We start from the raw sequence: 25,422 nt of genomic DNA on the forward strand, positions 1-25,422 counted from the left end.
CTTTCCCTCCCAATTCCATTTCAAGGAGTAAAAAGAAGAACAATGAGGTTCCTCCTCCTCCTCCTCCTTATCCTCCACCTTTCCCACTCCTCCGCCGCAAGAGCCATCTCGGAGCATCGTGCGCTCATGGCTGTTAAATCCTCCATTACCGACGACCCTCGATCTTACCTCTCCAACTGGAATACAACTACTCCGCTTTGCTCATTCACCGGTGTAACGTGCAATTACACTGGTCGTCATGTGACCTCCATCGACCTAACCACTTCACCTTGTCGGGAACTCTTTCCCCATCATTTTCCCACCTCCGTTTCCTCCAAAACCTCTCCGTTGCAGCCAACCAGCTTTCCGGTCCAATTCCAATGGAACTCTCTGCCCTTTCCGGTCTCCGTTACCTCAACCTTTCCAACAATGTTTTCAACGGTTCCTTTCCTACCCAGCTTTCCCAGCTGAAAAACCTCCAAGTCCTTGATTTATACAACAATAACATGACTGGGGAATTACCGGTTTCCGTCACGGAGCTTCCCAATCTGCGACACTTGCATTTGGGAGGGAACTATTTCACTGGTCACATCCCATCAAGTTATGGCCTCTGGGAGCATCTCGAATATTTGGCCGTTTCGGGCAACGAACTTGGTGGAAAAATCCCACCTGAAATCGGCAACCTGACCAAGTTGCAGCAGTTGTATATTAGTTATTTCAATACTTTTGAAGGTGGTTTGCCACGGGAGATTGGAAACTTGTCTGAACTTGTTCGTTTCGATGCCGCTAGTTGCACGTTAACCGGCGTAATACCACCAGAGATAGGGAAGCTGCAGAAGCTCGAAACGTTGTATCTCTTCTCCAATTTTCTGTCCGGCTACTTAGCTCCGGAGCTGGGAACCTTAAAAAGCTTGAAATCCATGGATTTATCTCTCAATCTACTTACAGGTGAGATTCCGGAGAGTTTCGCAGAACTTAAAAACCTAACTTTGCTCAACCTTCATATAAACAACCTTCAGGGACAGATTCCTGAGATTATTGGTGAATGGCCCGAGTTGGAGATATTAAATTTATGGGAAAACAACTTCACTAGGAGCATTCCTCAGAAGTTGGGCAGTAACAAAAAGCTTCAGATATTTGATCTTTCATGGAATCAGCTAACCGGTTAACAGAAGTTACACTTTTCTTTCTTTTTCTTTTAAATGTAAAAGATAAATGAAACATTTGCCTATAATGGTAAGTATATGTTTCAGGTCCCATTCCTCCCGTTGTTGGAAACCTGACATCCCTCACACACATTCTTCTTTCCCATAACGAGTTGACAGGTACAATTCCATCTCCCTCTCTTCTTTTCCATACACTTTTCTTTCTTTTTTTCTTTTAAGTGTAAAAGACAGATAGCTTATAACGGTAAGTATATATATGTTTCAGGTCCAATTCCTCCCGTTATTGGAAACCTGACATCCCTCAGACACAATCTTCTTTCCCATAACAAGTTGACAGGTACAATTCCATCTCCCTCTCCTCTTTTCCATTCAATTTTCTTTCTTTTTCTTTTAAATGTAAAAGACAGATAGCTTATAACGGTAAGTATATATATGTTTCAGGTCCAATTCCTCCCGTTATTGGAAACCTGACATCCCTCACACACATTCTTCTTTGCCATAACGAATTGACAAGTACAATTCCTTCTCCCTGTCTTCTCATTTTTGTTATTACATTTATGTAGTTCTTTAGATAGATTAGAATCTTAGAACCCATCAAGCTACCTCACTGGTCACTAATTTAATCCGTCACTTTTATTAGCTATGTACCTCATCCATGCAAGTGTTACATCACAAATATAATTCACCTATTTAGTCCCTTACATTCTCTCATTTTTGTTTTGATAACATAGTTATTATTTTTTAAAAAAAATCTTATCTAACGTTATGTTTTATTTTTTTGTTTTAGTCACCGAGAAGATTTGACCATTGACTTAACGGAAGTGGTAATGTGACATGGTATAATAACAATTTTAGTCATCAAAACTTACACATTCTATCAAATTGGTCTTAATTCGAAATAATTCAAAAAGAATCCTCACTTTTTAAAAAATATTTCAATCTGGTCGAACATAAAATTCCAAAATTCATCTCGCAAATTCTTATCGTCGTCATATCTCCACACCAATTACATACACTTCATCGACTTCTTACAATGTGATGGTGAGAAAATGGTTGGGAGAGTGACTATGTGAGAAAAAGAGACATTCACACAATAAGTCCCAAAACTTTGACGGTTTTAAAAGTTGACGTAAATTATTAATAAATTAATAAACTATTTCAAATTCAACTGAGTACCAAATTGATAAGATTTTTAAATATTGAGGATTTTTATGAATCAATTTAAATTATGATCAATTTGATAGAATGTGGAAGTTTGGTGCACTAAAACTGTTATTATACCAATGCCATGTCACTAGATCCGTTAAATCAACGGTCAAACTTAACGAGTGACCAAAACCGAAAAAAGAAATTTAATGTTAGATATTTTTTTTTAAAAAAATAGTTGGATGATTAAAACAAAAACACAATAATAGGTGGTTAACTAAATAGATAGTTTATCCTATAATTTATTTAAAATTTCTTTTAAAGAATCTCCACTCTTAATTCTAAACTCTATTCCAATATTTTTTTTCCTAGGGAATATCCCAGCCCCACCACCCTCGTTGCAGAGGTACGATGTTTCAATGAATAACTTAGTTGGAGAAATCCCTGCCTCAGTATGCAATTTGAGTTCCCTCAATGTTCTCAACTTTATGAAGAATAGATTGAGTGGAACAATTCCATATTGCATTGGAAACTTGAGTTCTTCTCTTTCACACATTGATCTGCAGGATAATAATATTCATGGAAAATTACCAGATAATTTTGTTAAACATTGCAAGTTGCAGAGTTTTCTGATCAACAACAATCATGTAGAAGGGTCACTGCCCCGATCTTTGGGTAATTGCAAAGATTTGCACCTTCTTGACGTTGGGAAAAACAAGTTACATGACACTTTCCCATTTTGGTTAGGAAATTTGGATCAACTACAAGTTCTCATCTTGAGATCGAACAGATTCTATGGACAAGTGAATAGCTCAGATATTGCAGTTTCCTTCACTCATTTGCACGCCATTGATCTTTCTCATAATAACTTCAGTGGTTACTTACCTACCAAATTTTTTGAAAATTTGCATGCTATTAAAGAAGGGGATGGAAAGAAAGTTGAACCAGAGTACATGAAAGATGAATTTGCTGACGGAGCAGTGTATTATGTGCAAGGTTTATCTTTTACAATAAAAGGGTTCGAAATAGAGTTTCAAGAACTACTGACCAGCTGGATGGTAATTGACTTTTCCAATAATCAATTCTTAGGAGAAATTCCTAAAACAATTGGTGAGCTTCATTCTCTCATTGTCCTAAACCTCTCTCACAATTGTTTGAAGGGTTCTATCCCATCATGCTTTGGTGATTTGTCAAATCTTGAATCATTAGATCTCTCATCAAACAAGCTCCGAGGAAAGATTCCAATGGAGTTGAATAATCTTGGATTCTTGGAGGTGTTAAACCTTTCTCATAATTATCTGGTGGGACCTATTCCTCAAGGCAAACAATTTGATACTTTCACCAGTGATTCCTACATAGGAAACTTGGGCTTATGGGGGCTGCCATTATCAAAAAGTCGTGATAATAATCAGGAAACTCCAGCAAAATTTGATAGAGATGATGATGATGATGGATTGGATTGGAAATTTTCTATACTGATGGGGTATGGATGTGGGTTGGTGCTGGGACTGAGCATGGGATACATTGTATTCAAAACAGGAAAACCATGGTGGTTCATTCGGACCTACGTGAAAGTTCAACAAAGATTTGCAAAATGGTATAGAACTAAACTCCTTCGCTGATTCCTTTTCAGAAAAATAAAGGCCTTGGACAGAGCATTAAACTTCATTTCTCGGTGGTCGGTATTGTTTTCTTCCTGGGTGCTTTGATGTATGTTGTGTTGTTCGTATTATGTTTAACAGGGTCTTCTCTCATGGCAGCAGCGTCTGCTTGTGTGTTTATAGCTTGTAAGGACTATCTTAATCAGCATTGTATTTGTGTTTCCTTCTCTTTTTAATAAAATTTATGAAACTTTACACACACATATATATAAAAAATAAAGTATATGCGACAATGGATTGTTTGTTACGGGAAGGCCGAAGCAGCTAAAAGAGCGACAATCAACAATGTCATCAAGGTCAGTGCCATACGCAGTTGGTGATATCAAAAAATCCGGTGAGCTGGGGAAAATGTTTGATATCCCAGTGCTTGATCGTTCCTCGTCCAGTGTTCCGCCTTTGAAACCCAACTCCAACCCCAACTCGAAGCAACAATAGCAAGTTCTGCAGCCTTAACGTGCTTCCTATTCTTTTCATCCCAACAGTGGATCCAAGTGACCCAGGTCGAACACGAGTACGATCAGGAATTGGTCCAGGTCCATGCCGCTTCAACCTCATCACTTCGGGTCCACTAAGTTCCTCCATAGCCTACTCTGACTAGTGCTCTTAACCCATATTGAAAATCCAATATGTAGAAATTAACAACATATTTCTGGTTACAAACAAAAAAAACATAGGCTAGGAGAATAAAAAGAAAAACCAACATTGTCAAGTTCGCCAAACATGATCGACCCTAAACCATAAACACTAATTATTCTAAGCCAAAACAAATACAGCAGAATGTCTATATCCCCAGGAGAGGTTGCGATGTTTAGGATTTGCAGATTTTCCACCCCATCCTTTGTACTCGTTCAATTTGATGTAAACATATACGCATCTCGACATCCTCTGTTAAGATGACTCCAATGGAATGCTACCACAGGTGACAACAATGAACGAGAACACTCAAGGAACTTCCTAGTTCATACACAATCAACTTCAGGTTTTATCCTACACATCAAATGAAAACTGCGGCATCAAACCGTTAATTCATATTGGATAATAAGGACAAATAAGATGTACCATATTAGACAATTATCAAAACTGGGAACTAAATCAAATAATTCAGCAAGGGTACACCAAGATATTTACTGAGGTCATCCACGAGTGTGTACTGAAGTCACTCCAAAGCAATAGATTTAGCACCTGCACAACAACTAGGCCAGGTAGGAAAGAAACATGAGGCCAGGTAAGAGGGCTCAGCTGTCGACAATTTTCGTTCATAACATCCTTGAGAAATTCCATTGGAAGGGTCTGTGGTCACTGTTCGGGAAGCATGGCGAGGTTGCAGATTCTTTTATTCCAACGAAGCGGAGTAAAAGTATAAAAATTAAAATAAAAAAAAAGCTTAAATCACAAAGGAGCAAACACATTTAAGGACAAAAATTAAATCGTAATATTCATGGATCAAGTTAATAGAGATAAAACACAAATAAGGACCAAAATAAGAGTTTTAAACAATGCATGCCAAATGTGAAACGGCAAAAGATAAGGGCCAACAAGCAAAATGGGCCAAAATACAACTCACAGAAACCTTAGCGCCCAAAATGGAAACTTGCTAAAATGGAAATGGGGATCAAAATGTACCTACCTAAAACTAGGCGGACCCCCTACAAGAATATTGCATGCTAAAACGGGTGACTCAATCCCAACCCCCACGACGCCGTTTTAGCTGCAGATAAATATGGTATTTTGGGTTTAAAAAAACTCCTAGGTCTCATTTCATACCACCCTTTTTACTAAAAAGCTCTATTTTCTCGCTGGCTACTCCCTCTCCCCGCCGTTCTGTCTAACTCTCTAGCCTAACTCTTTTTTAATCTCTTCCTCCCCAACTAGGCAGCCATCGTGACTACCACCCTTAAACGGCTCCGACGAGCTGCCAATGCTTCTAAAACGCTCAAACTTCAACCCCCAACTCAAAACATACCTAAACCCGATGAAACAACCCTTTAAACTCCCAAATAAAACCCAAGAGACGAATTACCTTCGACTTAGGAGGTTTTGATTCCGAGAGACGGTGACAATCCCTTTCGAATGGGAAAAGTAAGTGCTTTTCTTCTTGGGGCTTATTCTTTTTTTTGGTTCTGGGTTCCTTAAACATAAAAAGGAAAAACTCTTTTTTTTTGTTGATGATGAGAAAAAAAAGAATTTTTTTTGCTGTTGTCTTGTTGATGGCTCGCTGAAGAGATGAAAAAGATGCCTTCTTTCGGTTTTTTGTTATGGTTACTGTAGGTTACTGATGAAGAGATGGGTTTTTTTGGTGCTCTGTTGATGTGTTGTTTTTTTTTTTTGGAGAGAACGATGGATCCCCTCCTGTTGGTGTGTCTGATCTACGGGTTTTGAGAGGGGCGCGTGGAAGCTTGGGAGGTGTGCATGCATCCAACGCACGAATCCGAACGGTTTGATGCTCCCTGTATGAATCTGGACCATTGGATCGCTGATTGGATCCAACGGTTGTAACACGTTGGCGGCAACAACAATATTCTAGGGTAAACAAACCCTAAATCAGACCTAATCTAGATTGTTGAACTGCCCTTCATACAAAGGCCGACGATTGGCGGCGCACGGATGATGAGGAGGGCTAGGGTTTCTCTAAACCCTAAATGTCTGGGCCATCAGACTTAGGCCTATATAATATGCACCCTACATATAACTAAATAACTAGCCCAATAATCTTTTGCATTTAAACTAATTACCAGGTTGGGAGTAGTTTCCGTGAGAGACTTTCGAATTATGAATTCCGTGAGACTCGATTTCACGACTACAAACTTAAGAGCCTTGCGCTTTACCAACTGAACTAGACAGACAATTCTTGTGAAGAAGATATAAGAAAATACAAAATAGAAACGAATCACCTCAACGTCATTACATGAACAGGCCAATGACATTTTCCCGCAACAAACAAAATAATAATAAAAAAATGAAGGTGGTACTCAATGAGTTACGACTAAATGGTAATCTCCAATTTCCATGACTTTTCATGCTTATTGCAACATAAAAAGAAACAATATGTGCTCAAATAACTAACAGTGCTCAATTCTTCCACCAAAGTCATCATTGTACGACTGTTTATATATAATGTTAGAATAAAAATAGTAGTTTGTATGTTCTATATAAAGGAAACAAAGAAGCACTAATTGCTTCCAAGTTGAAACAATCGGAAAACTGGATTTTTAGTCCATGGCGATCTCCTTTTTCTTCTTCTTGCTTCTCTGCTCTTTCAAGAACAGCTATGGCTTCCTGCCCGAAACCGCAACTGTTGAAATCATGGATCTTCCTCGTACTCACTCTCTTCAAACCACTTCTCTGTTGCCATCAACTGTTTGCAAATCCTCTCCCAAAGGTTCAAATTTTATCTCCCATAGCTTTTATATATATATATATATGCAGAGACAGATGTAAAGAGTAAAAACAAGTTATTAATTTATGTTTATCTATTACAGGTATGAAGGAAAGATCATCAATACCAATAGTGAACAAGCTTGGTCCATGCTGGGGACTGAGCCAAGACAAAGAAAATCTTGTTCCCTCTCATGCCGAGGTTCTTCGCCAAGACAAGGCCCGAGCAGATTCAATCCATTCGATGCTCTCCTCAAATTTCTTGGAGAAGACATCACTTCAAGACAAACCTGGAATCTCGATCGGCACCGGAAAATACCAAGTCGGCATAGGCTTTGGCCAATCGAATACAAAGCTTTCCTTGGTATTCGACACTGCTAGCCAATTAACATGGACTCAATGCCAGCCATGCTCTGGATATTGCTATGATCAAAAGGACCCAATATTCAATCCATTGAAGTCTTCATCTTATGCCAGCATTCGGTGCCCATCGGTGACCTGCAATCAAATTTCTTCTGAAGGTAATGACGATGGTTGCTTAGTAAGTAGAGATTTTCTATTGACATGGTCGATATTTTAATTGCAGGTATGCAAAAAGGTTGCTCTTCCTCTTCAACATGCATATATGGCGTTACATACACCTATACTACGTTTTCAGTTGGCTTTCTTGCTAGAGAAACCATAAGCCTAACATCTTCCGATGTGTTCCGAGGCTTCTTATTCGGCTGTGGCCAACGAAATCGCTTCCCAAACGGTAGAAATGCAGCAGGGGTGTTAGGCCTCGGCCGTGGATGGTTTTCTATAGTGTCCCAAACTTCTAAGAAGTACCACAAGGTTTTCTCATATTGCTTACCGTCAAGTGATGAATCGGCTGGATATTTAAAGTTTGGTGACAGAAACCTTCCGAGCTCGATCAAATTCACTCCGATGTCGAAATCATTCGAAGGTACTAACTATTACGGTCTCGATATAGTTGATATCGGCGTAGGTGGTGAAAGATTATCCATAGACAGGTCTGTTTTTTCAACATCTGGCACCGTCATTGATTCGGCATCTTTGATCACCCGACTCCCTCCGGCCGCCTATTCAAGAGTCAGGAGATCTTTTGTAGCAAAGATGACCAATTATCCTACGGCACCGGCATTTGAAAACCTTGGGACGTGCTATGATTTCAGTGGGAATTCAACTGTTGTAATGCCGACCATTACCTTATACTTTGATGGGGGTGTTGAGATGCCTATTGATGCTCGAGGGATATTGTATATCAACAAGATATCTCAAGCATGTTTGGCATTTGCGAAAAACAATGAAGACGATGATGTGATGATCGTCGGAAACTTTCAACAGAAAGGGTACGAGGTTGTCTATGATGATGCTAACGGAAGGGTTGGATTTGCTGCTGGTAGTTGTTCTTAATGAGATCGCCATGTTAGAATATTTGAGCAAAAACTATGATTGTAAAACCCTACTTTCTAAAAATCTCATAGAATACTTTGCTCTCCACTGGATTAAGCAATAAGGGAACAAGTGGAACAATGTAATCATAGAATACTAGAAAGAGATTGTGGCTATGATATCTAAAGCATTGTATAAGAAACTGCCTATAATATATGAATGTTTATGCAATTGAAAAAACTAGTGCTTTAATGGTTAACCCACAAAGAGTTTATTACGTGTTTAGAATCGTCATTGATCATTTTAGTTACATATGACCGAACACTCTTAAAATCTGATTATAATCTCAATGAAGATCCACTACCCCAAAATAAAGGCATGCGATAGAAACTAACCATCTTGAATCACTAAAGGATAATCTGATGCACTGAGATTGATAAACCAATCCCAATCTTTATTTCTCTTAAGAAGAATGGCACAAGCATGAAGTGTATTAGCAACCATTGTAGGCCCTCTGTAAGTAATCATATTAGCCTTAGTGATCATATAAACATTCCCAACTTTAGAGAAAATAGTATGGTTATCGATTCGAGAAGCAAGCGCCATTCTTTCCTCTGGAGGCGCCTCAAGGTCCAAATGAACCACATATTCATTCCGCGGATGATACAGGGCATGAAGGGTTCTCCAAAGATTTCCAGATCTCCTTTTGATCCAGAAACCAAATAAGCAAAACGAGGTAACGTCGGATGATATAGGTTAAATTATATGGTTAGTATTTATTGAACGATCATAATGATAAAAAATTATTTTTTTAGAAAATTCGATTTTAAGTACAAGGTGTCCATGAAATATAAATAAAGTTAAGAAATTTTTTAAATATAAATTATATTGTAATCATCACATACTAATAAAAATATTATTATACGTTACATGTAGATTTAATTATGTTTTTTAATTTGATAATTTTAAGTAATGCAAGTTATTTATATTCTTATTGTATAATTTGATTTAAATTTAAAATTTTGCAAAATATAGATATTAAAAATTGAACAAATTAGAGTATATAAATTAAATTTATAACTTACGCGTGGTAAATTTTAAAAAGTGCATAGATTAAAATTGAAAAATTAAAATATATGGACTAAATTTACAATTTACGCATAACACACGTATTAAACATATATTTTGACGTAAAATATATAAGGTTAAAATAAAGTTTAAATATATCAAAGGCTTTTGTACTATTTGAAAATTTTAAATTTAGTCCCTATACTTTATTTTTGCTAAGTTGAGTCTCTATACTTTGTTGATTAATGAAGGGAGAACCAAAGCAGCCATGGCTAGATATGATAACTGCAACAGCAACAATGATAGAGAGCTTGAGAATCACTGCCATGGCTAGCTAAGTCCAGTTCGGATTTCCAGATCCGAACCTAAAGACAAGTTCTTTGCCTTTATCTCGATATCGAATATAACAACGCTGAAGGAATTGAAGTTAAGAGATTGATTCAGTAAACAAGAAAACTAACCTTGATCAGCACTAAGGCCGTATGTGATCATATAGGCGATGTTTTCTGTATAATGCTCTGAAAAAAGACAGAATCCTCCATGAGCAAGCTTGATAAAAATGTAGAAAGAAGCATGATATGACATGATACGTTTAAATAAATACAAAAAACATGTGTGTTTGTGTATATATTTACATGGATGACATGAAAATAAAGAACACTAGACACGAAAGACGTAAAAGGATTTCCAAGTTGACTTGCTACGCAAGTCATATGAATCGATTAGAGTGTATGAAAAAAGATGTATTAAAGAACACAATTTTTGGAGCACTTACCAAGCCATGGCTGCTGCGGGAAGGGGATAATTTCAAGCTTGTGAAATGAGTCAAAAGACAATCTTTCCCGGACATCAGAATATAAAAGCAATGCCAACGACGTGCTCCGGCTTTTTATGTTACGATTATACAATCATCGGGAAACAGAGGCAACACTCTCTACATTTTATTGAATAAACTCCTATAATATCTCAACAGAGACCAGGGAAATATATACAAAGGATAGAGACTAGTCGTGAGCTGTGAACTGTCCAACAGAAAACCCTAACACCTCTACCAACTTATGACAGCCAAGATAACCAATGCCAAAACAACCTAATGGCATCACAGATGCATACATTCATAGACGAACACATTTATAACATTCTCCCTACTGTCTACTCCTTTCAAACCTGAAAAATAAGAAACAAGCGAACAGAAGACAAAGCAAACCCAAAAGGAAAAACAATACATGCAACTTGGATATCTCTGCTCCGAGAAAAAACTATCCTGACAAGGGTTTTGTCATCATATCAACGACCTGCTCACACGCAGGAACCTCACCAACTTGGAGGTGCCCTGATGCAACTTTCTCTCGAACAAAAAATAAATCCATCTCAACATGTTTGAACTTAGTGTAACAAAAGATTTGTAGAAACAGCCACACCACTCGAATTATCACACCACAACACGGATTTACCATTAGGAACAATGTGAAGTTCGCGCAATAAAGATTATAGCCAAATTACCTCAATTGTTGCACAGACAACACTACGATACTCCGCTTCAGCAGTGGATCTGGACACAACCTGCTGCTTCCTGGATGCCCAAGACACAAGATTACCTCCGGAAACATATACAGAACCCTGAGGTTGACCGACGTTCATCCACATCCGATCCCCAATCAGAATCTGCAAAACAGACAATAGACAATCGAGCAGAATAAGAAAATTTCAGACCGTACTCAAGTGTACCCTGTAAATAACGCATCTGACAGCAACATAATGTTCATCCAAGGACTCTTGAAGAAATTGAAAGACACGGTTAACTGCGAACAAAATATCTGGTCTTGTAATAGTCACATATCGGAAGCCCCCAACAAGGCTCCTATACTCTGTAGGATTTAACAAGGGATTGCCACTCCGAGCAGACAACTTGCAACTACATATCATAGGAGTAGGTAACCCTTTAGCCTTCTCAAGACCACACTTACAAAAAGCTCCTCAATGTATTTCCTCTCACAAAGGAAAAGACCATCACGAGTATAAGAAACTTGAATGCCCAAAAAATAGTTCAGCCTGCCAAGATCCTTTAATGAAAAAACAACATCAAGACTGGTTATAATCTTTTGAATTTCACAGCCATCATTACCAGTCTAAATAATATCGTCCACACAAATTAAAAGATACACCAGTCTCTCACCAGTCTTCTTTACAAATAAAGAGGCATCCGATTTTGACACAACAAATCCTTTAGAAACAAGATAGCTCCTTAATTTTTCAAACCATGCTCGCGAGGCTTGCTTTAGAATTTAGATCATAAAGAGCCTGGTTTAAGCGACACAACCATTTTCTTGTCTCCCTACTCATACCAAGGAGGTTGGGTCATATAGACTTCCTCAGCTAAATCTCCATTAAGAAAAGCGTTATTGATGTTTATTTGTCTGAGTCCTCATTTTTTGCAACTGCCACATACAAAATCGTACGGACAGTAGATGACTTGACCACAAGGCTAAAGGTTTCATGAAAATCATGTCCCGCTTGTTGAGAGTATCCTTTAGCTACAAGCCTTGCCTTGTATCGAGCAACCGATCCATTAACATTCCTTCTTAGCTTAAAAATCCATTTGCACCCAACAGCCCGTCGATGAGCAGGTAAAGTAGTCAACGACCAAGAATTGTTCTTGATCAATGCATCATATTCATCCTGAGCAGCATGCTTCCAGGATGGATCCCTCATTGCTTCTTCAATCGTACGAGGTTCCTTTTCTGATGCAACTGTCTTAGATACATAGAAGATTTTAGGCTTTCTAATACCACTCTTGCACCTAGTCTGCATAGGATGACTATTGTTAGAAGCAACCAAAGGTTGCTCCATAGCAGCAACACATGCACCATCAGAAGATTGTTCCTCAACAACAACGGCATCTGCATCAACAGCAGGACTATCAAGACCAGAACTATTATCCTAAGCTGACCCCAAGGAACGACCTTCAATGAAATCATCAACAGAAGAAGAGGTCGAACAACAACTAGGAATAAAATCAATAGGAACCTGTACATCACACGGAGAAACCTCATCAATATTGAAACCAGCAGACCTTTCTTTTGCCAAACCAGTATCGACATCAAACACATATGTACTTAGAATAGGAGTAGGAACAGAAGAACTTCTATTAGCAGCAGGCACAGGAGTAGGACACCTATGAGTAGCAGGCACAGCAACAGACGAGTTCTTGTCACCAGAAACAACAATACTAAAAGGAAAATTATCAGCACACCTAGCAGCAAAATTTTGTATCTCCCGAAATCCCCCTGCACTAGGAAACAAAGACTTATAAAAAATGACATGACGAGAAATAAACATATGACCATTCTCAACCAAACACTTGTAGCCTTTATGTGTCACACTGTAACCTAGAAACAAACATTGTTTGGACCGATAGTCTAATTTATGCTGATTAAATGGGCGTAATAATGGGTAGCAGGCGCAACCAAACACCCAAAGCAACGAATAATCTGGATTTACACCAAAAAGCATCTCATGAGGGACTTGTCTCTCAACACAGCTGTTGGAAGTCTGTTGATGAGATAAACAGCGGTGATGAATGCATGACTCCAGAACACAAAAGACAGCGAAGCTTGAGCAAGCAACGTAAGTCACATCTCGACTACATGACGATGCTTCCTCTCAGCCTTCCTATTTTGTTCAGACATGCGAGGAAAAGACACTTTATGTTGAATACCATGAGCTGCTAACCATTTTTACAGAGCCATATATTCTCCCCCACCATTCGTCTGAAGAGCTTTAATTTGACAACCAAATTGAACCTTTACCTACCATCTTATGAAAATTAACAAAAGACTGATAAACTTCAGACTTCCTTTTTAACAAAAACAACCAAGTGTGTCTACTGAAGACATCAATGAAAATCACATAATAACAAAAACCATCCGAGACTATAGGAGCAAGACCCCAAACATCAAACACAACAAGTTGAAAAGGACTAGTATACTTGGTCTCAGACAAGGGAAAATACAATTTATGAGCATTTCCCTGCAAACATGAGGAACAAACAGGCGACATTTTATTAGTAGTAACTGCAACATTACACAAATTAACTACAGTCCTAAGAACATTCAAAGAAGGATGGCCAAGACGTTGATGCCACACATCAAGAGAACCGGGATTCTGACAAGCAACATTAGCCTCGACTCACGAACCTACAGGAGCATCAAAAGTAGACCAGAGACATGGAGCCTGTACAAGCCTTCAGAAGTGCGCTCCCCTCTTAGAAGTATAGCCTAAGTTTGAGAATCCTTCACAAAATACTCATGCGGATGAAATTGAGATTCAAACTCAACCGATAACCCAACAAGAATAACACGGATATGCTCTTGCTCCGTAACAACCATACCAGCAGACAACAACTTATCACAAATCATCTTAATCTTGGCCAAAAATTCATTAATACACATATCATGTTTCCTCTGAGAATGCAGAGAAAGGCGCAGTGCAGAAACCTTTGCAATCCAATGTGCACTAAACAACCGGCAAATCGCCTTTCAGATCGCACTCGAAATCGACAGACGAATAAGATGAGGAAGCACCTCTGAAGATACTGTAGACAACAACCAGGACGCAAGAAGCTTATCTACCTGACGATGAGAAAAATATGCCTGATTTCTAACCAAAACTCCATCATTATTCAAAAGAAAATTCTCAAGAGAACAACAATCCTCAGCAATAAAATTCATCAAGCCATAGCCATCAGTAATCAACAAGACTTGACGTTTCCAGAGAAGAAAAGAAGAATCACAAAGTTTAACCTTGTCAAGCTAATGTAACTGATAAATAACCGAGGAGGTAGAAGACGAGCTTCCCGACGCAGCATTCGCACCAGTCACAGCTGGAGAAGAATGCGTAGTGTCACCAGGAGGAGGATCAACAGCCATTACCACGATCAAACAAAAAACAAATCAGCAGAAGCAGTCAAAGATCACACCCATTTGGATCAAGAGTTAATGATACCATGTTACGATTCCACAGTCATAGGGAAAGAGAGGCAGCACTCTCTACATTTTATTGAATAAACTCCTGTAATATCTCAATAGAGACCAGGGAAATATATACAATGGACAGAGACTAATCATGAGCTGTGAACTGTATAACAGAAAATCCTAACAGCTCTAACAACTTATGACAACCAAGATAACCAATGCCAAAACAACCTAACGGCACTACAGACGCATACATTCATAGACGCATACATTCATGACATTTTAACAAAAACGTTTCCGGTTTGATCTTACCAGAACCTCAAGAAGGGCTCCAAAAGAGACTTGGAATCTGGATGATGCCATTCCACTGATTCCCACCATTCCTTTGGCTTTATATAAATACGAAGAGCAGGAGCTGCAGATGATCGGACATTATCAAGTTCGGGAGGATTAAGAGGCATCCTTTTTAATTTTGGACAATTTAGTACCCAAAATTTTTCAAGAGAATCACAAATCATCACTTCATTGACACTGCAAATACTCTTTAATTCAGGTAGATCCATCAATAGCAACTGAGTCAGTTGTGGGAGACGATGTTCCAGAGAAACCAGTCCTCCTCCTTCTGATTCAGGTTCTGATGCTATTATTTCCTCCATTTGGTTACAGTCCGTAACGCTAAGCTGTTGTAAATTTAGCGGCACGCAGTTTGGAGAGAACAACCTCTTCATATTTTCACAATTGTTTATATTAAGAATTCTAAGAGTGGAAAAGGTGGCAAGTGGGATTCGGAAAAACCTGGAAAACAGCAAGTCATCTTCACTGCAAACCAGATTGCACTTCTGATATCACGTGGAAGCATAATCTGATTGGTATAGATGCTACAACCCCATAATTCAACGTATTTTCTTGAACAAATTTTCTCCAAAAAACCTCTTTCACCTACCACTATTAAGTATTCACGAGGACCTTCTCGATCATGTAAAGCATGAACATACATATTTAAGTTGCTCACGTCGTTAAACCGCCCCTCGAAGAATTCCAACTTCTTAAATCCAGCGATCTCTTCTCCTCTTACAGACGTTTCACCAACATTCAGGTGTTGAAGGCAAGAAAGTTTTGATAATATTCCGTTGGGGATCCCATTTAGCATCTGAATATCAAACATATTAAGGTATTTGAGATTTAGCAAGTTTTCATCCCATGGGGGACTTTCTCAATATTTGTTGATTCAAGATTCAACACCTTTAGAACCCCGAGTTTTGACAACGATGGCACCTTCTTTAAATTTTGACAGTACGCAAGTAATAGTGCAGTGAGATTCTTCAAATCTGATATGGAACCAGGGAGACTCTTTATAGGATTTTCAGAAAGATCAAGAATCTTGAGTCCATGCATATGCTTAAAGAAGGCTCCTGGAATACTCTTTATACCACAATCAGACACCAGTAATGTGGTGATCATCGGACATCTTGGTGGTGGTTTTTTCAAAGGATACATTACTTGTAACTCACGATTCTTCATGAATGAAACCTGCTCTAGATCCTGCTTCCATTCTTGTACATCGAGTGGCTCTGTCAAGCTCATGCCGGCTTTTACCAAGAACCGAGGTGTTCCTCTTGTGATATGTAATGCCATGTCCCTTACAAGATCATGCATCGTTACACATCTTCCATCTTCTGTTTCAGGACAAACTTCCAACAAACAATTGTTTGAGTCTATTCATTATTGCATGACCCCTGTCAAACTCTGCTTCCCTGTTATCCATTTCATCTACAAGCCCTAAAGCAATCCAAAGTTGAACAAGATCTACCTCACTGATTTCACAATCTTCAGGATATAATGCACAGCTTAGGAAACATTGCTGGAGTTTTACATCCTTTAAACGATCGAAACTAAATTGCAACTGCTGGAAAACCTCATCTTTCAGCCCATTAACACTTTTTATGTGTACACTTGATTCATTTAGTGCATTCCTCCATTCAGAGAGGTCATGAATTCCTTTCATACAAGAAGCCACCGTGATTTATTTTAATTTCTTTAAACCCCATTTGTTGACACAAATCGAATGACCGAGTTGTCAACACTAGTTTACTCCCTGCAGACTGCTCTGGAATTCCTATGATCTCAAGGGAAATTTTCTCCCATAGGTCATCAAAGATTATCACAAACCTTCTCTTTTGAGACAGTGTTTCAAACAACACCCCTGCCCTTGTCATTACATCTTCATCACCACAAAAAGTTACTCCAATTTTATTTGCATTGTCATTTTGCAATTTAGCAATACTCATCTCCTTGGACACAGTAATCCAAATCACAGTATCAAACTTCTTCATCTCTTTTAAGAGTTGATTGTTTATAAGCTTCATTACGCTCGTTTTACCAACTCCTCCCATTCCCCAAACTCCAATCTTTTGAACTTCATCATCCATCAAGTACTGCCAAATCTCTTCCACACATGCCTTCACGGTTTCACCAAATAAAGTTGTTGTGAGTAAAACTTGTCCTATCCGTTGAGAATCTTCAACCACTAGACTTTCACGAAATTTAGCTTGTTGAATAAGTTCTTCTACTTCCCTGATCCTCTTTAACACATCTGCTCGAAATCCACGTGTAAGAGCACTGCTTTCACCAATTCTTCCATCAAGGTTTTCTACTTCACCATTGATTATTTCTACATTTTCTAGCCATATCTGGACTTCAGTCTTGAGTTTCTTTGCTGGCCGCAGCTCTGCACTCATTTTAGATTCTGCATCATCCTTCAAACCATTCAGTTCCTTTATTTTCCTTTTAAGGTCATTCACATGCTGATCAATGCTTCTGTGATTGTCCAAGAGTTGATCCATCTTAGTCAGGAAAAAATCCATGGCTGCAAGTCAAGAGTACTGCATGATATGCAATATGTTAGAAACTAAGAATGCAATATCAGATCTATAGCAAGAAAATAACTCCATTTTCTGAACCACAAATTTTCAACAAGTTAGTAAACAAGGTGGCTCTATAAAGATGGAACTCCAGAAATTTTCTACTTAATAGATTTGTATTAATTCTTCTTTATGTAATAACAAACTATCTCAAAAGTCATTTATGTTACTTCTGTACCATAATTGTTCATACAAAAGATCAGGAAGAGAGGAGTTTGGGAGAGATCAATAAGAACCCTAAATCATCTAAAAAGAAAACCTAGGATTTTAGCAAATGAAAAAACTTGCATCTTTTGCTCTTCTATGGTATCATAAGGCTAATTATATCCATCAAGCATGTAGAATGTTATTTTAAAAGTTAGAACACAACCCAAGGAAGATCTAGAAAAAATAGTTTCAGTTCCAAGAGACTTGTAAGAAGAATATAGATTGTAAAATATAATAAATACATGCCCTACCAAACTTGTTTGGAGATGGTGACTGTAGAGAAGAGAACAGCAAAGAAGAACAACGAAACCAGCGAAATTCCTTGCAGTTGCAGATGACCTAATGCTACCACACATGGGTTTTCTACGCCTTCCCTTCTCTCTCTTAAACTTGAGCAAATTTCAACCAATAGAGAAAGAGAAAAAAAACCAGTGCTGGAAGGCTGAGAATGACAGTCTCTGCTGCTATTAATCAGAATATTGCATGGACGTAGATCGAATAAACTCACGGGTGTCTGTTGATTTAGTTTAGAATTTTCAGATAGCTTCAAGTGTGTTCATGTTTCAGTTTTATTCGATATAGCTGGCTGATCAAGAATGGATCCAATTCTCAAGGCCATGAGTTTATTGGATTTATTAAACAAATGCTACAGCTTTCCATAAGATAATAGCAAAGGCGCGCCTACTTACTAAATTCCAAAAAGCTTCATTATACAATTTCTTCATCTCGAAATCAGAGTTTCATCCAACTCACGATTCCTGGTAAGATTAAAGGTGATGCTCAAGTTGGCAATATTTAATTATAAGTTTGTAGCGGTAGCTTTATTCCATTAACAGTTGAACCCTAGTTTCTTAGCTTCAGCATCATGCATGGTTCGCCACAAGGAGAAGCATCTCACAGGGAAACAAATTACAGCAAGTATGAGGTGATTCATATACATACATACATGCAATATTTGTTAAAGAATCTTTATTTTCTAAAAGTCAATTAACTTGATATTATCAAACCCAAAATTTATTTATTAAATAACCGCATATGGAATTAATTTACATTAAACCTTGATTTGGGTTTTCCTGGTGAGTATTAGTCAAACCAAAACTTGGGTTTTCTCACCACTTTCTACTGAAAGATCAAATTTAGGCCATGGCCTAAACAAAGCAATTGATAGGAGAGCAGTGCCTTGGAAAAACAGACCACATATTATGCCTATCCACAAACCCTGAAATAAAAAACCAATATAAAGTTTAGAATATGAACTAATCAACATCAGAACATGAATTTATCAGAAAAATAAAAAATTATGGTCCACCTTATCATAAAGTTGTAGAACAAATCCTGAAAGGCATGCAATTGGAATACCAATGAAATAGTAAGTCCCCAAGTTAACCCACGCAGCTAAATGCTGCCAACCACATCCCCTTGCCACAGCTGCAACATGGTATTAAGATTCCAGTTTAATATTACTATTAAATAATTTGATTCTTCCTGATGTTTAATCGTGATTCTTTCTCTGATTGCGTAGTTCTACCTGATAAAATGCCTTGAAAAGAATCGAATGCTATGGAGATGATAAGTAAGGGTATGACTGAGGCAAATTGGTGTAGGATCAAGGAACTGTCAGTGAAGAAAGTAGCCCAAATTTTGTGACCAAAGACTAAAGCAAGGCCAATTGCAAGGGTAAGAACGGTGGAGAGCTTGAGTGTCATAACCATTGCATTTTTTGCTTTCTCTGGATTCCCACCTCCCAATTCATTAGCAACCCTTGTGCTGTCAATGCAAATTCCATTCAATTCATTGCATCTCAAATACTTATACAAATTGATAGATTCAAAGAAGAAAATGGTCTGAAAACTAACCTTGCTGCTGCACCAAGCCCACATGTGAACATGAAGGCAATGGTTTCTGTATTCACACTATATATAATGTGGGAAAATTAAAGCATAAGTTATTAAGTTGAGGAACTAAAATTAATTGATCAAAAAAGGGGTAAATTTCAAATTTCATCACTCAACTGTCTTCTCATTCTTATTTGAATCACTAAAGCTTCAAAATCTTCAATTTACTCACCAAACTTTTGATTTACTCCTATTTTGATCACTTTTTCGTTAAATACTTAACGGAATTTTGACTAACATATTTCTTTTAAAAAATCATGAAATAGCCCAAAAACTTTTTTCATTTTTGTGAAAAAAACCTAGTTTAGAATTCTCTTTGATTTCTCAATAGTAAAGTATCTTCTTCCAAATCCCAACGGTGGGGAGATGGACGAGTTGTATATCTTGATTTCAACGCTAATTGAATATTATAGATCAAAGTGGTAAAGTTTCATGATTTTTAAAGTGATTTAGGTAAAATCTAAATTTATAGAGTGGTAGGAGATCATGAGAAAAGTTCATCAATATCGTAAGTGGTTAGAGAAGAGGTTGGAGAATGGTAATTGAGCGTGGAAGTGACACATAGATGAAACTGTAAAACTTTCATTTTTGGAGGAATAAGATAAAAAAAGAGAGAAAATAATGTAGAGACACATTGATTCTATGTCAATAAAAAGAAATTCAAATTAGCACACGTAACTTCCATGTCATCTTTCCGATCTAATACCCAAGTGACTAAAATAAGAGAAAATCAAAAGTTCAATGATTAAATTGTAAATTTTTAAACTTCAATGACCAAAATAGGAGTAAGAAGAAAGTTGAACAGTAAAATTTATAATTTACCCAAAAAATAGAGCAAAACTTACCACATTGCAATCAATGAAGTAGATATGTTTGAATTTGGCATCAATCCTGCTAACAACACCAGAAGTTCAAATGCCCAGTCCTCCAAACTAGGAAAAAATTGTAATGTCAAATACGAATGTGTCGAAAATGAGTATACATTTACATCGATATCTGTTTGATTGTTATCGTACATTGCAGAAAACTTACCAATGCATTGCTGCAGAAGGGAGGGCAACTTTGAGGAACGTAAGTATGTGACGAAATGATTCAGACGAAAATCCTTCCCATGTATGCTTCAATTGCTTGGCACAAGCAATGTACATTGCCAACGAAATGAATAACATCCATAACGAAATCGAAGCGGCCATTGAAGCTCCTTTTAGACCAATGCTTGTCCAGTTCACCAAACCATAAACGATGCCGAAATGGGTTCCGATAGGAAGGATCGAAAACCAGACAAGGGGCATGACAATGCCTTGAGCTTGAAGGAACCTCAAGATGTTCTGCAAAAAACCATATGCAAATAAACCTGGATCAAATTCCTAAGGTAGATTGAGGCTGTTTTCGAAATTTGAGGATTTTGGTGAAGCCAAATGAAGATTGGTTCGGTGTAGATCCATAAGATGGATACGATGATGGAGAAGAAGCATGAGATGATGCACGATGCTTGGAGATGAAGCCCCAACATTCTGTATGATTTTGCACCAAATCCTTGACCACAAAGTGTTTCTAGCGCTCCACTTAGTCCTATCTGAAACAAGTAGAGAAATTATCTCATTCATTCACCGTGTAAAATAATAAAAAAATAATTAATATTTTAAATTAGGATGACAAACAAATCGAGTAAATCGAAATTCGAATCAAATCATAATATTTGAACAATTTATAATTCATATATTAAAATTATGATTATTAAAAATAATTTATATATTTTTTCATTTTTTTAGAATCTAACTTAATTCAATCCATTGAATCAAAACACAACGAAAAAAGGGACTTCTTTTGTTTCCCTTTTAGTGGCTCTTCCAACTCATGTAAAGCCAGTTACAAAATATTGATAAAAATATTGTAGTTAAAAATAGGGTAAAGTGCACAAATGGTCCTTAATTATAGGGCCCTACTTTATTTAGTCCCCGACTATTAAAAGTTACAAAATGATCCTATGTCTATAGGAAATTGCTTCATTGAGTCCCTCGACTATTAAAAGTTACAAAATAGTCACTCAACTATTCATATGTTTCACACTCGTCCTTTTTGGGTAAAATTTGATGATCATTTGAGTTGGACGTTAGCATGTTGACTGAGATATGTTAGTTATTTGAGATTCTAGGAGCAAATTTTAACATATTTCAGCCAGTAGGTTAACATCCAACTCAAATTGTCGTTAATTTTTTACCGTCAAAGGACGAGTTTGAAACATATGAATAGTCAGATGATCATTTTGTAACTTTTAATAGTTAGGGAACTCAACAATGTGATGCCTTATAGTCGAAGGACCATTTTGTAACATTTAATAATCGAGGGACTCAATAAAGCAGCACCCTATAATCAAGGGATCATTTATGTACTTTACCCTTAAAAATAATATTCATTTGATTTCAAATCCTTTTCTTCAATCAATAAATAGTTCATATTATTTTCTTTTATAACGAGTGTGGTTAACTAGTATATGTAGGTAAAAAGTAAGACTTTGTTTAATTATTATTTTTAAAATATATGTGAGTTAAATTCAAAGTGTATTATTTAAACCCTGAAGTGAGTTTAGTGTAAAAAAGAGATATTATTATTTTTAGAGATTCCAGATTTAAACAATTATCTATGTATGCGTGTTGTCAATGGCTTAAAAAGATTTTAAACAATTATTATCTTATAAATTACATTCACTTCAAACTATTTAAAAAAAATTAAAGTGTATTAACGAAAAATATCACTACCGATTATCAGTCCCCAAATCGATTTCGTAATCCCATTCCTTTTCATCTTATAAAATACAATACTATATATATCATCCTATGTATGATTAAGTTTTTCATTTATAATTAGTATAATCCAAAGTCCCTTTTGGTACAAAAGAGGGAAAAGGTGGGATAGACATACCATGAAGGCGAAGCCGGTGACGCTGGCCCAAGAATTGGCAATAGTGGCACCGGCGAGCTCGAGCTCACCGAGGTGACCGGCAAACATGACAGACACCAAAGTAATGGAGTAATAGGCAACATTGGAAATAATCATCGGCAACGACAACAGAAGTTGATGTTTTGCCTCTTCCAAATCCAAAACTCTCCTTATACTCCACCATCTTCCCTTGTCTTCTTCGTTTACCAATAGTGTTACCCTTTCGGGAGTTTTGCTCGATGACATCTCTTTCCTGGGTTTTACAATTATTATTGGGTGTTTTCAAGAAGATGAAAGAAAACCCCTCGTAGATAAGTTATGATTTTTCCACTTCTATGTAACCCCCCAGACCGATGCGGGTAGCCCGATCCGATCCGGGAAGTCACATTAGGGCCACCGGAGCGACCCACTGTAAAAATAGCGGAAAATTTAAATCTTTTTATCCAAACATGTAAACTTATAAATCATTTGTCACTATTTAAAAATAAAACATATTTCCAGACTCGTATATAAATCAAAATACAATTACATGCTCCCTAATCACATGTACCATACTCTGCAACAACGCCGGAAGAACTCCCTTACTGAAGTCGATAGATGCTCTGGTACAATTCTTTTAACCTGAAAAGATGAGTAATAGAGTGAGCTTCGAAAAGCTCAGTAATACAGAACTACCAGATGATGCTGATGAACGTGCAGATACAGATAAATATTTATTTCCTTATTGTTTCCGAACATTTACATATTTTATGCTGAGCAGAGATCTACTGATATTTCAGGTGGTAACGGACAATGAGCTTTCAGTTCAGAGAAATATTTCAGATGACTGAGTTCAGGATATCAGAATAGGTTTTCTAGTGTATTCCCAAAACCATGTAACTTTTCAGATCTTTTTAAAACTATATATATATATATATACCCCCATCCCAACACAACATAATGTGTAGGTTCCCCAGAACCATACACCCAACCCAACACAACATATAAGGCCCTGAGCACAAAGCCGAGGAACCTGCGGAACTTCATCCTTCAACAATACCCCCATTTAAAACATTTCTCCATCGGTAAACGGAGATATCAAAAATCAAAACATAATTCAGATCAGATATCATAACAGAATCCAGGTTAGGAATCAGAACAGATTTCAGATCAGATGTCAAAACAGAATTCAAATCAGAAATCAGATAAAATATTCATATAAGTAGGAACACACTAGAGTTTCCAGATATTATTTAGAGATACAGGATAATCTTATCGGGCAGAGAACGCAAATATTCAGTATACCGATAGGATATCGGAATTTAGAATCACTATTTGAAATAGTTCATTAACTGACAGAATCATCAGTTATTCAGAATGTGAATTATCAGGATATTATCTTATTCGGACAGTTTTCAGAAGCTGTACGTAATCAGAAGGGTATTCAGAATCCTTTACATCCATGTCGATTGATCGGATAATCGAACAACTTGAGAACGAAGATTCAGAACCTTAACAATCTATGTCGACTGGTCAATTCATTTCCTTCTAGGGTATTTACTCTTTAATACCACAAATTCTTGTCCGTAGACCATTTTCGGAATTATCGCTGAATAAATCTTCCATGACTTTATTTCATTTCCACACTTCCACAATATCATGAAATGTTGACGTACTTGATTAATTTGTTCATAACCCATTGTAATTGTACACTACGTAAACTCATCAGTTTCCAGACTTATCCAAATCACTTACTAAATCCTCCGTCATTAAGGTTACCTATTTCATTTAGCAGTCATCTCCATTCCAGTTACTTCAGAATTTTCCAGAGTAATTCAAACGTTCCTGAATTTCAGATACATGTTGTACTTCCATCCCATTCAATTTGGTCTTCGTGGTTGATTGTTGAACAAACGTCCAATTCTTAGTACTGAATACGATCTAGATCTGAGCTGAACTGAATACTTCCAAGATTCGTCATCGAGCCAAACTTGAGAAGACGAACATATGTTCCAGTAATATCTATGCCATTCAGGTATTGACATAGCTTTAGGTTTGATCTACTCACTTAAATTATTTTCCATTACCTTTAAAGGTAGTCCAATACCTATGCTTACTTGGATTCCTTAATTAATCCAAGACATTTACTTAATTTAGGCCATAAGGGTATTTTGGTAATTTTGATGTTTAGTTTTGTTCCATTCATTTCAGAACTCGAGGATATTCAATCATTCCTGAGCTTGGTGATATTCTTGGGTCATTTCCATTACAGGGGTATTTTGGTCATTTTACAGATCTACGGTATTTCAATCTTTTCCTTCCATCCGATCTTATTATTTAATTCATCTTATCATTTACTTCAGTCCTTTCGAACAATTCTGACAGCAGAATACCCCGATAAATTACTCTTCCAGTATTACTCATTATTCGAATATTTTCAGGTCAAGTGTCTTCTCAGACTTTACAAACGGAATATCATAAATTTTCCTGCACTAAGTCGGGATCTTAACAATTAAATCCGTACTTAATCGAGTTAAGTATGAATCCTCTAAGTATTTTCTCATTCAGAGTCATCTCAGACTATTCTACCTCTTAAGGCATTTCCGTAATTTCTTAACCGATAAGTTCGATATTAGCTCTTAACGAAAATAATATAATTTAGAGATCCTATGATTAATTGCTTTCTTGAACAATCTCTGATCTTGAAATAATTCCCT

The 25,422-nt window shown here is 37.1% G+C and overlaps 3 protein-coding genes, 1 long non-coding RNA gene and 2 pseudogenes across 4 annotated transcripts; 3 read left to right on the plus strand and 3 right to left on the minus strand.

Moving 5' to 3' along the window:
- On the plus strand, window positions 1-3,913 carry LOC120202805 (annotated as a pseudogene).
- A 1,813-nt stretch (window positions 3,914-5,726) lies between these two features.
- LOC120202724 lies at window positions 5,727-6,670 on the plus strand. The gene is made up of 2 exons (XR_005523753.1): window positions 5,727-6,031; window positions 6,221-6,670. It is a non-coding gene; the product is annotated as an uncharacterized LOC120202724 (long non-coding RNA).
- A 478-nt stretch (window positions 6,671-7,148) lies between these two features.
- On the plus strand, window positions 7,149-8,938 carry LOC120202994 (aspartyl protease family protein At5g10770-like). The gene is made up of 3 exons (XM_039203372.1): window positions 7,149-7,331; window positions 7,432-7,848; window positions 7,914-8,938. The coding sequence occupies exons 1-3, from the start codon at window positions 7,169-7,171 to the stop codon at window positions 8,741-8,743; spliced, it is 1,410 nt and encodes a 469-aa protein (XP_039059303.1). The 5' UTR covers window positions 7,149-7,168; the 3' UTR covers window positions 8,744-8,938.
- Window positions 8,939-15,071: 6,133 nt separating this feature from the next.
- On the minus strand, window positions 15,072-16,419 carry LOC120202806 (putative disease resistance protein At1g63350). The gene is made up of 3 exons (XM_039203172.1): window positions 16,006-16,419; window positions 15,707-15,913; window positions 15,072-15,602 (listed from the first exon to the last, which is right to left on the minus strand). Exons 1-3 carry the CDS (start codon window positions 16,417-16,419, stop codon window positions 15,072-15,074), a joined length of 1,152 nt encoding a protein of 383 aa, XP_039059103.1.
- Window positions 16,420-16,725: 306 nt separating this feature from the next.
- LOC120202717 (putative disease resistance protein At1g63350) lies at window positions 16,726-17,628 on the minus strand. Its single transcript, XM_039203108.1, has one exon. It carries the CDS (start codon window positions 17,625-17,627, stop codon window positions 16,752-16,754), a length of 876 nt encoding a protein of 291 aa, XP_039059039.1. The 5' UTR covers window position 17,628; the 3' UTR covers window positions 16,726-16,751.
- A 1,261-nt stretch (window positions 17,629-18,889) lies between these two features.
- LOC120202713 lies at window positions 18,890-23,125 on the minus strand (annotated as a pseudogene).
- Between the last annotated feature and the right edge of the window lie 2,297 nt (window positions 23,126-25,422).

This window comes from Hibiscus syriacus, unplaced genomic scaffold (genome assembly GCF_006381635.1).
Source record: "Hibiscus syriacus cultivar Baekdansim isolate YM2019G1 unplaced genomic scaffold, ASM638163v2 tig00009009_pilon, whole genome shotgun sequence".
Taxonomy (NCBI): domain Eukaryota; kingdom Viridiplantae; phylum Streptophyta; class Magnoliopsida; order Malvales; family Malvaceae; genus Hibiscus; species Hibiscus syriacus.

Coding starts and splice junctions, on each gene's coding strand:
- LOC120202994 (XM_039203372.1), top strand. CDS start 7,169: ATGGCGATCTCCTTTTTCTTCTTCTTGCTTCTCTGCTCTTTCAAGAAC. Junction 7,332..7,431: donor TTGCAAATCCTCTCCCAAAG/GTTCAAATTTTA, acceptor TATCTATTACAG/GTATGAAGGAAAGATCATCA. Junction 7,849..7,913: donor CAATCAAATTTCTTCTGAAG/GTAATGACGATG, acceptor TTTTAATTGCAG/GTATGCAAAAAGGTTGCTCT.
- LOC120202717 (XM_039203108.1), bottom strand. CDS start 17,627: ATGGATTTTTTCCTGACTAAGATGGATCAACTCTTGGACAATCACAGA.
- LOC120202806 (XM_039203172.1), bottom strand. CDS start 16,419: ATGCATGATCTTGTAAGGGACATGGCATTACATATCACAAGAGGAACA. Junction 15,914..16,005: donor CAAAACTCGGGGTTCTAAAG/GTGTTGAATCTT, acceptor TTTGATATTCAG/ATGCTAAATGGGATCCCCAA. Junction 15,603..15,706: donor CTCGTGAATACTTAATAGTG/GTAGGTGAAAGA, acceptor ACGTGATATCAG/AAGTGCAATCTGGTTTGCAG.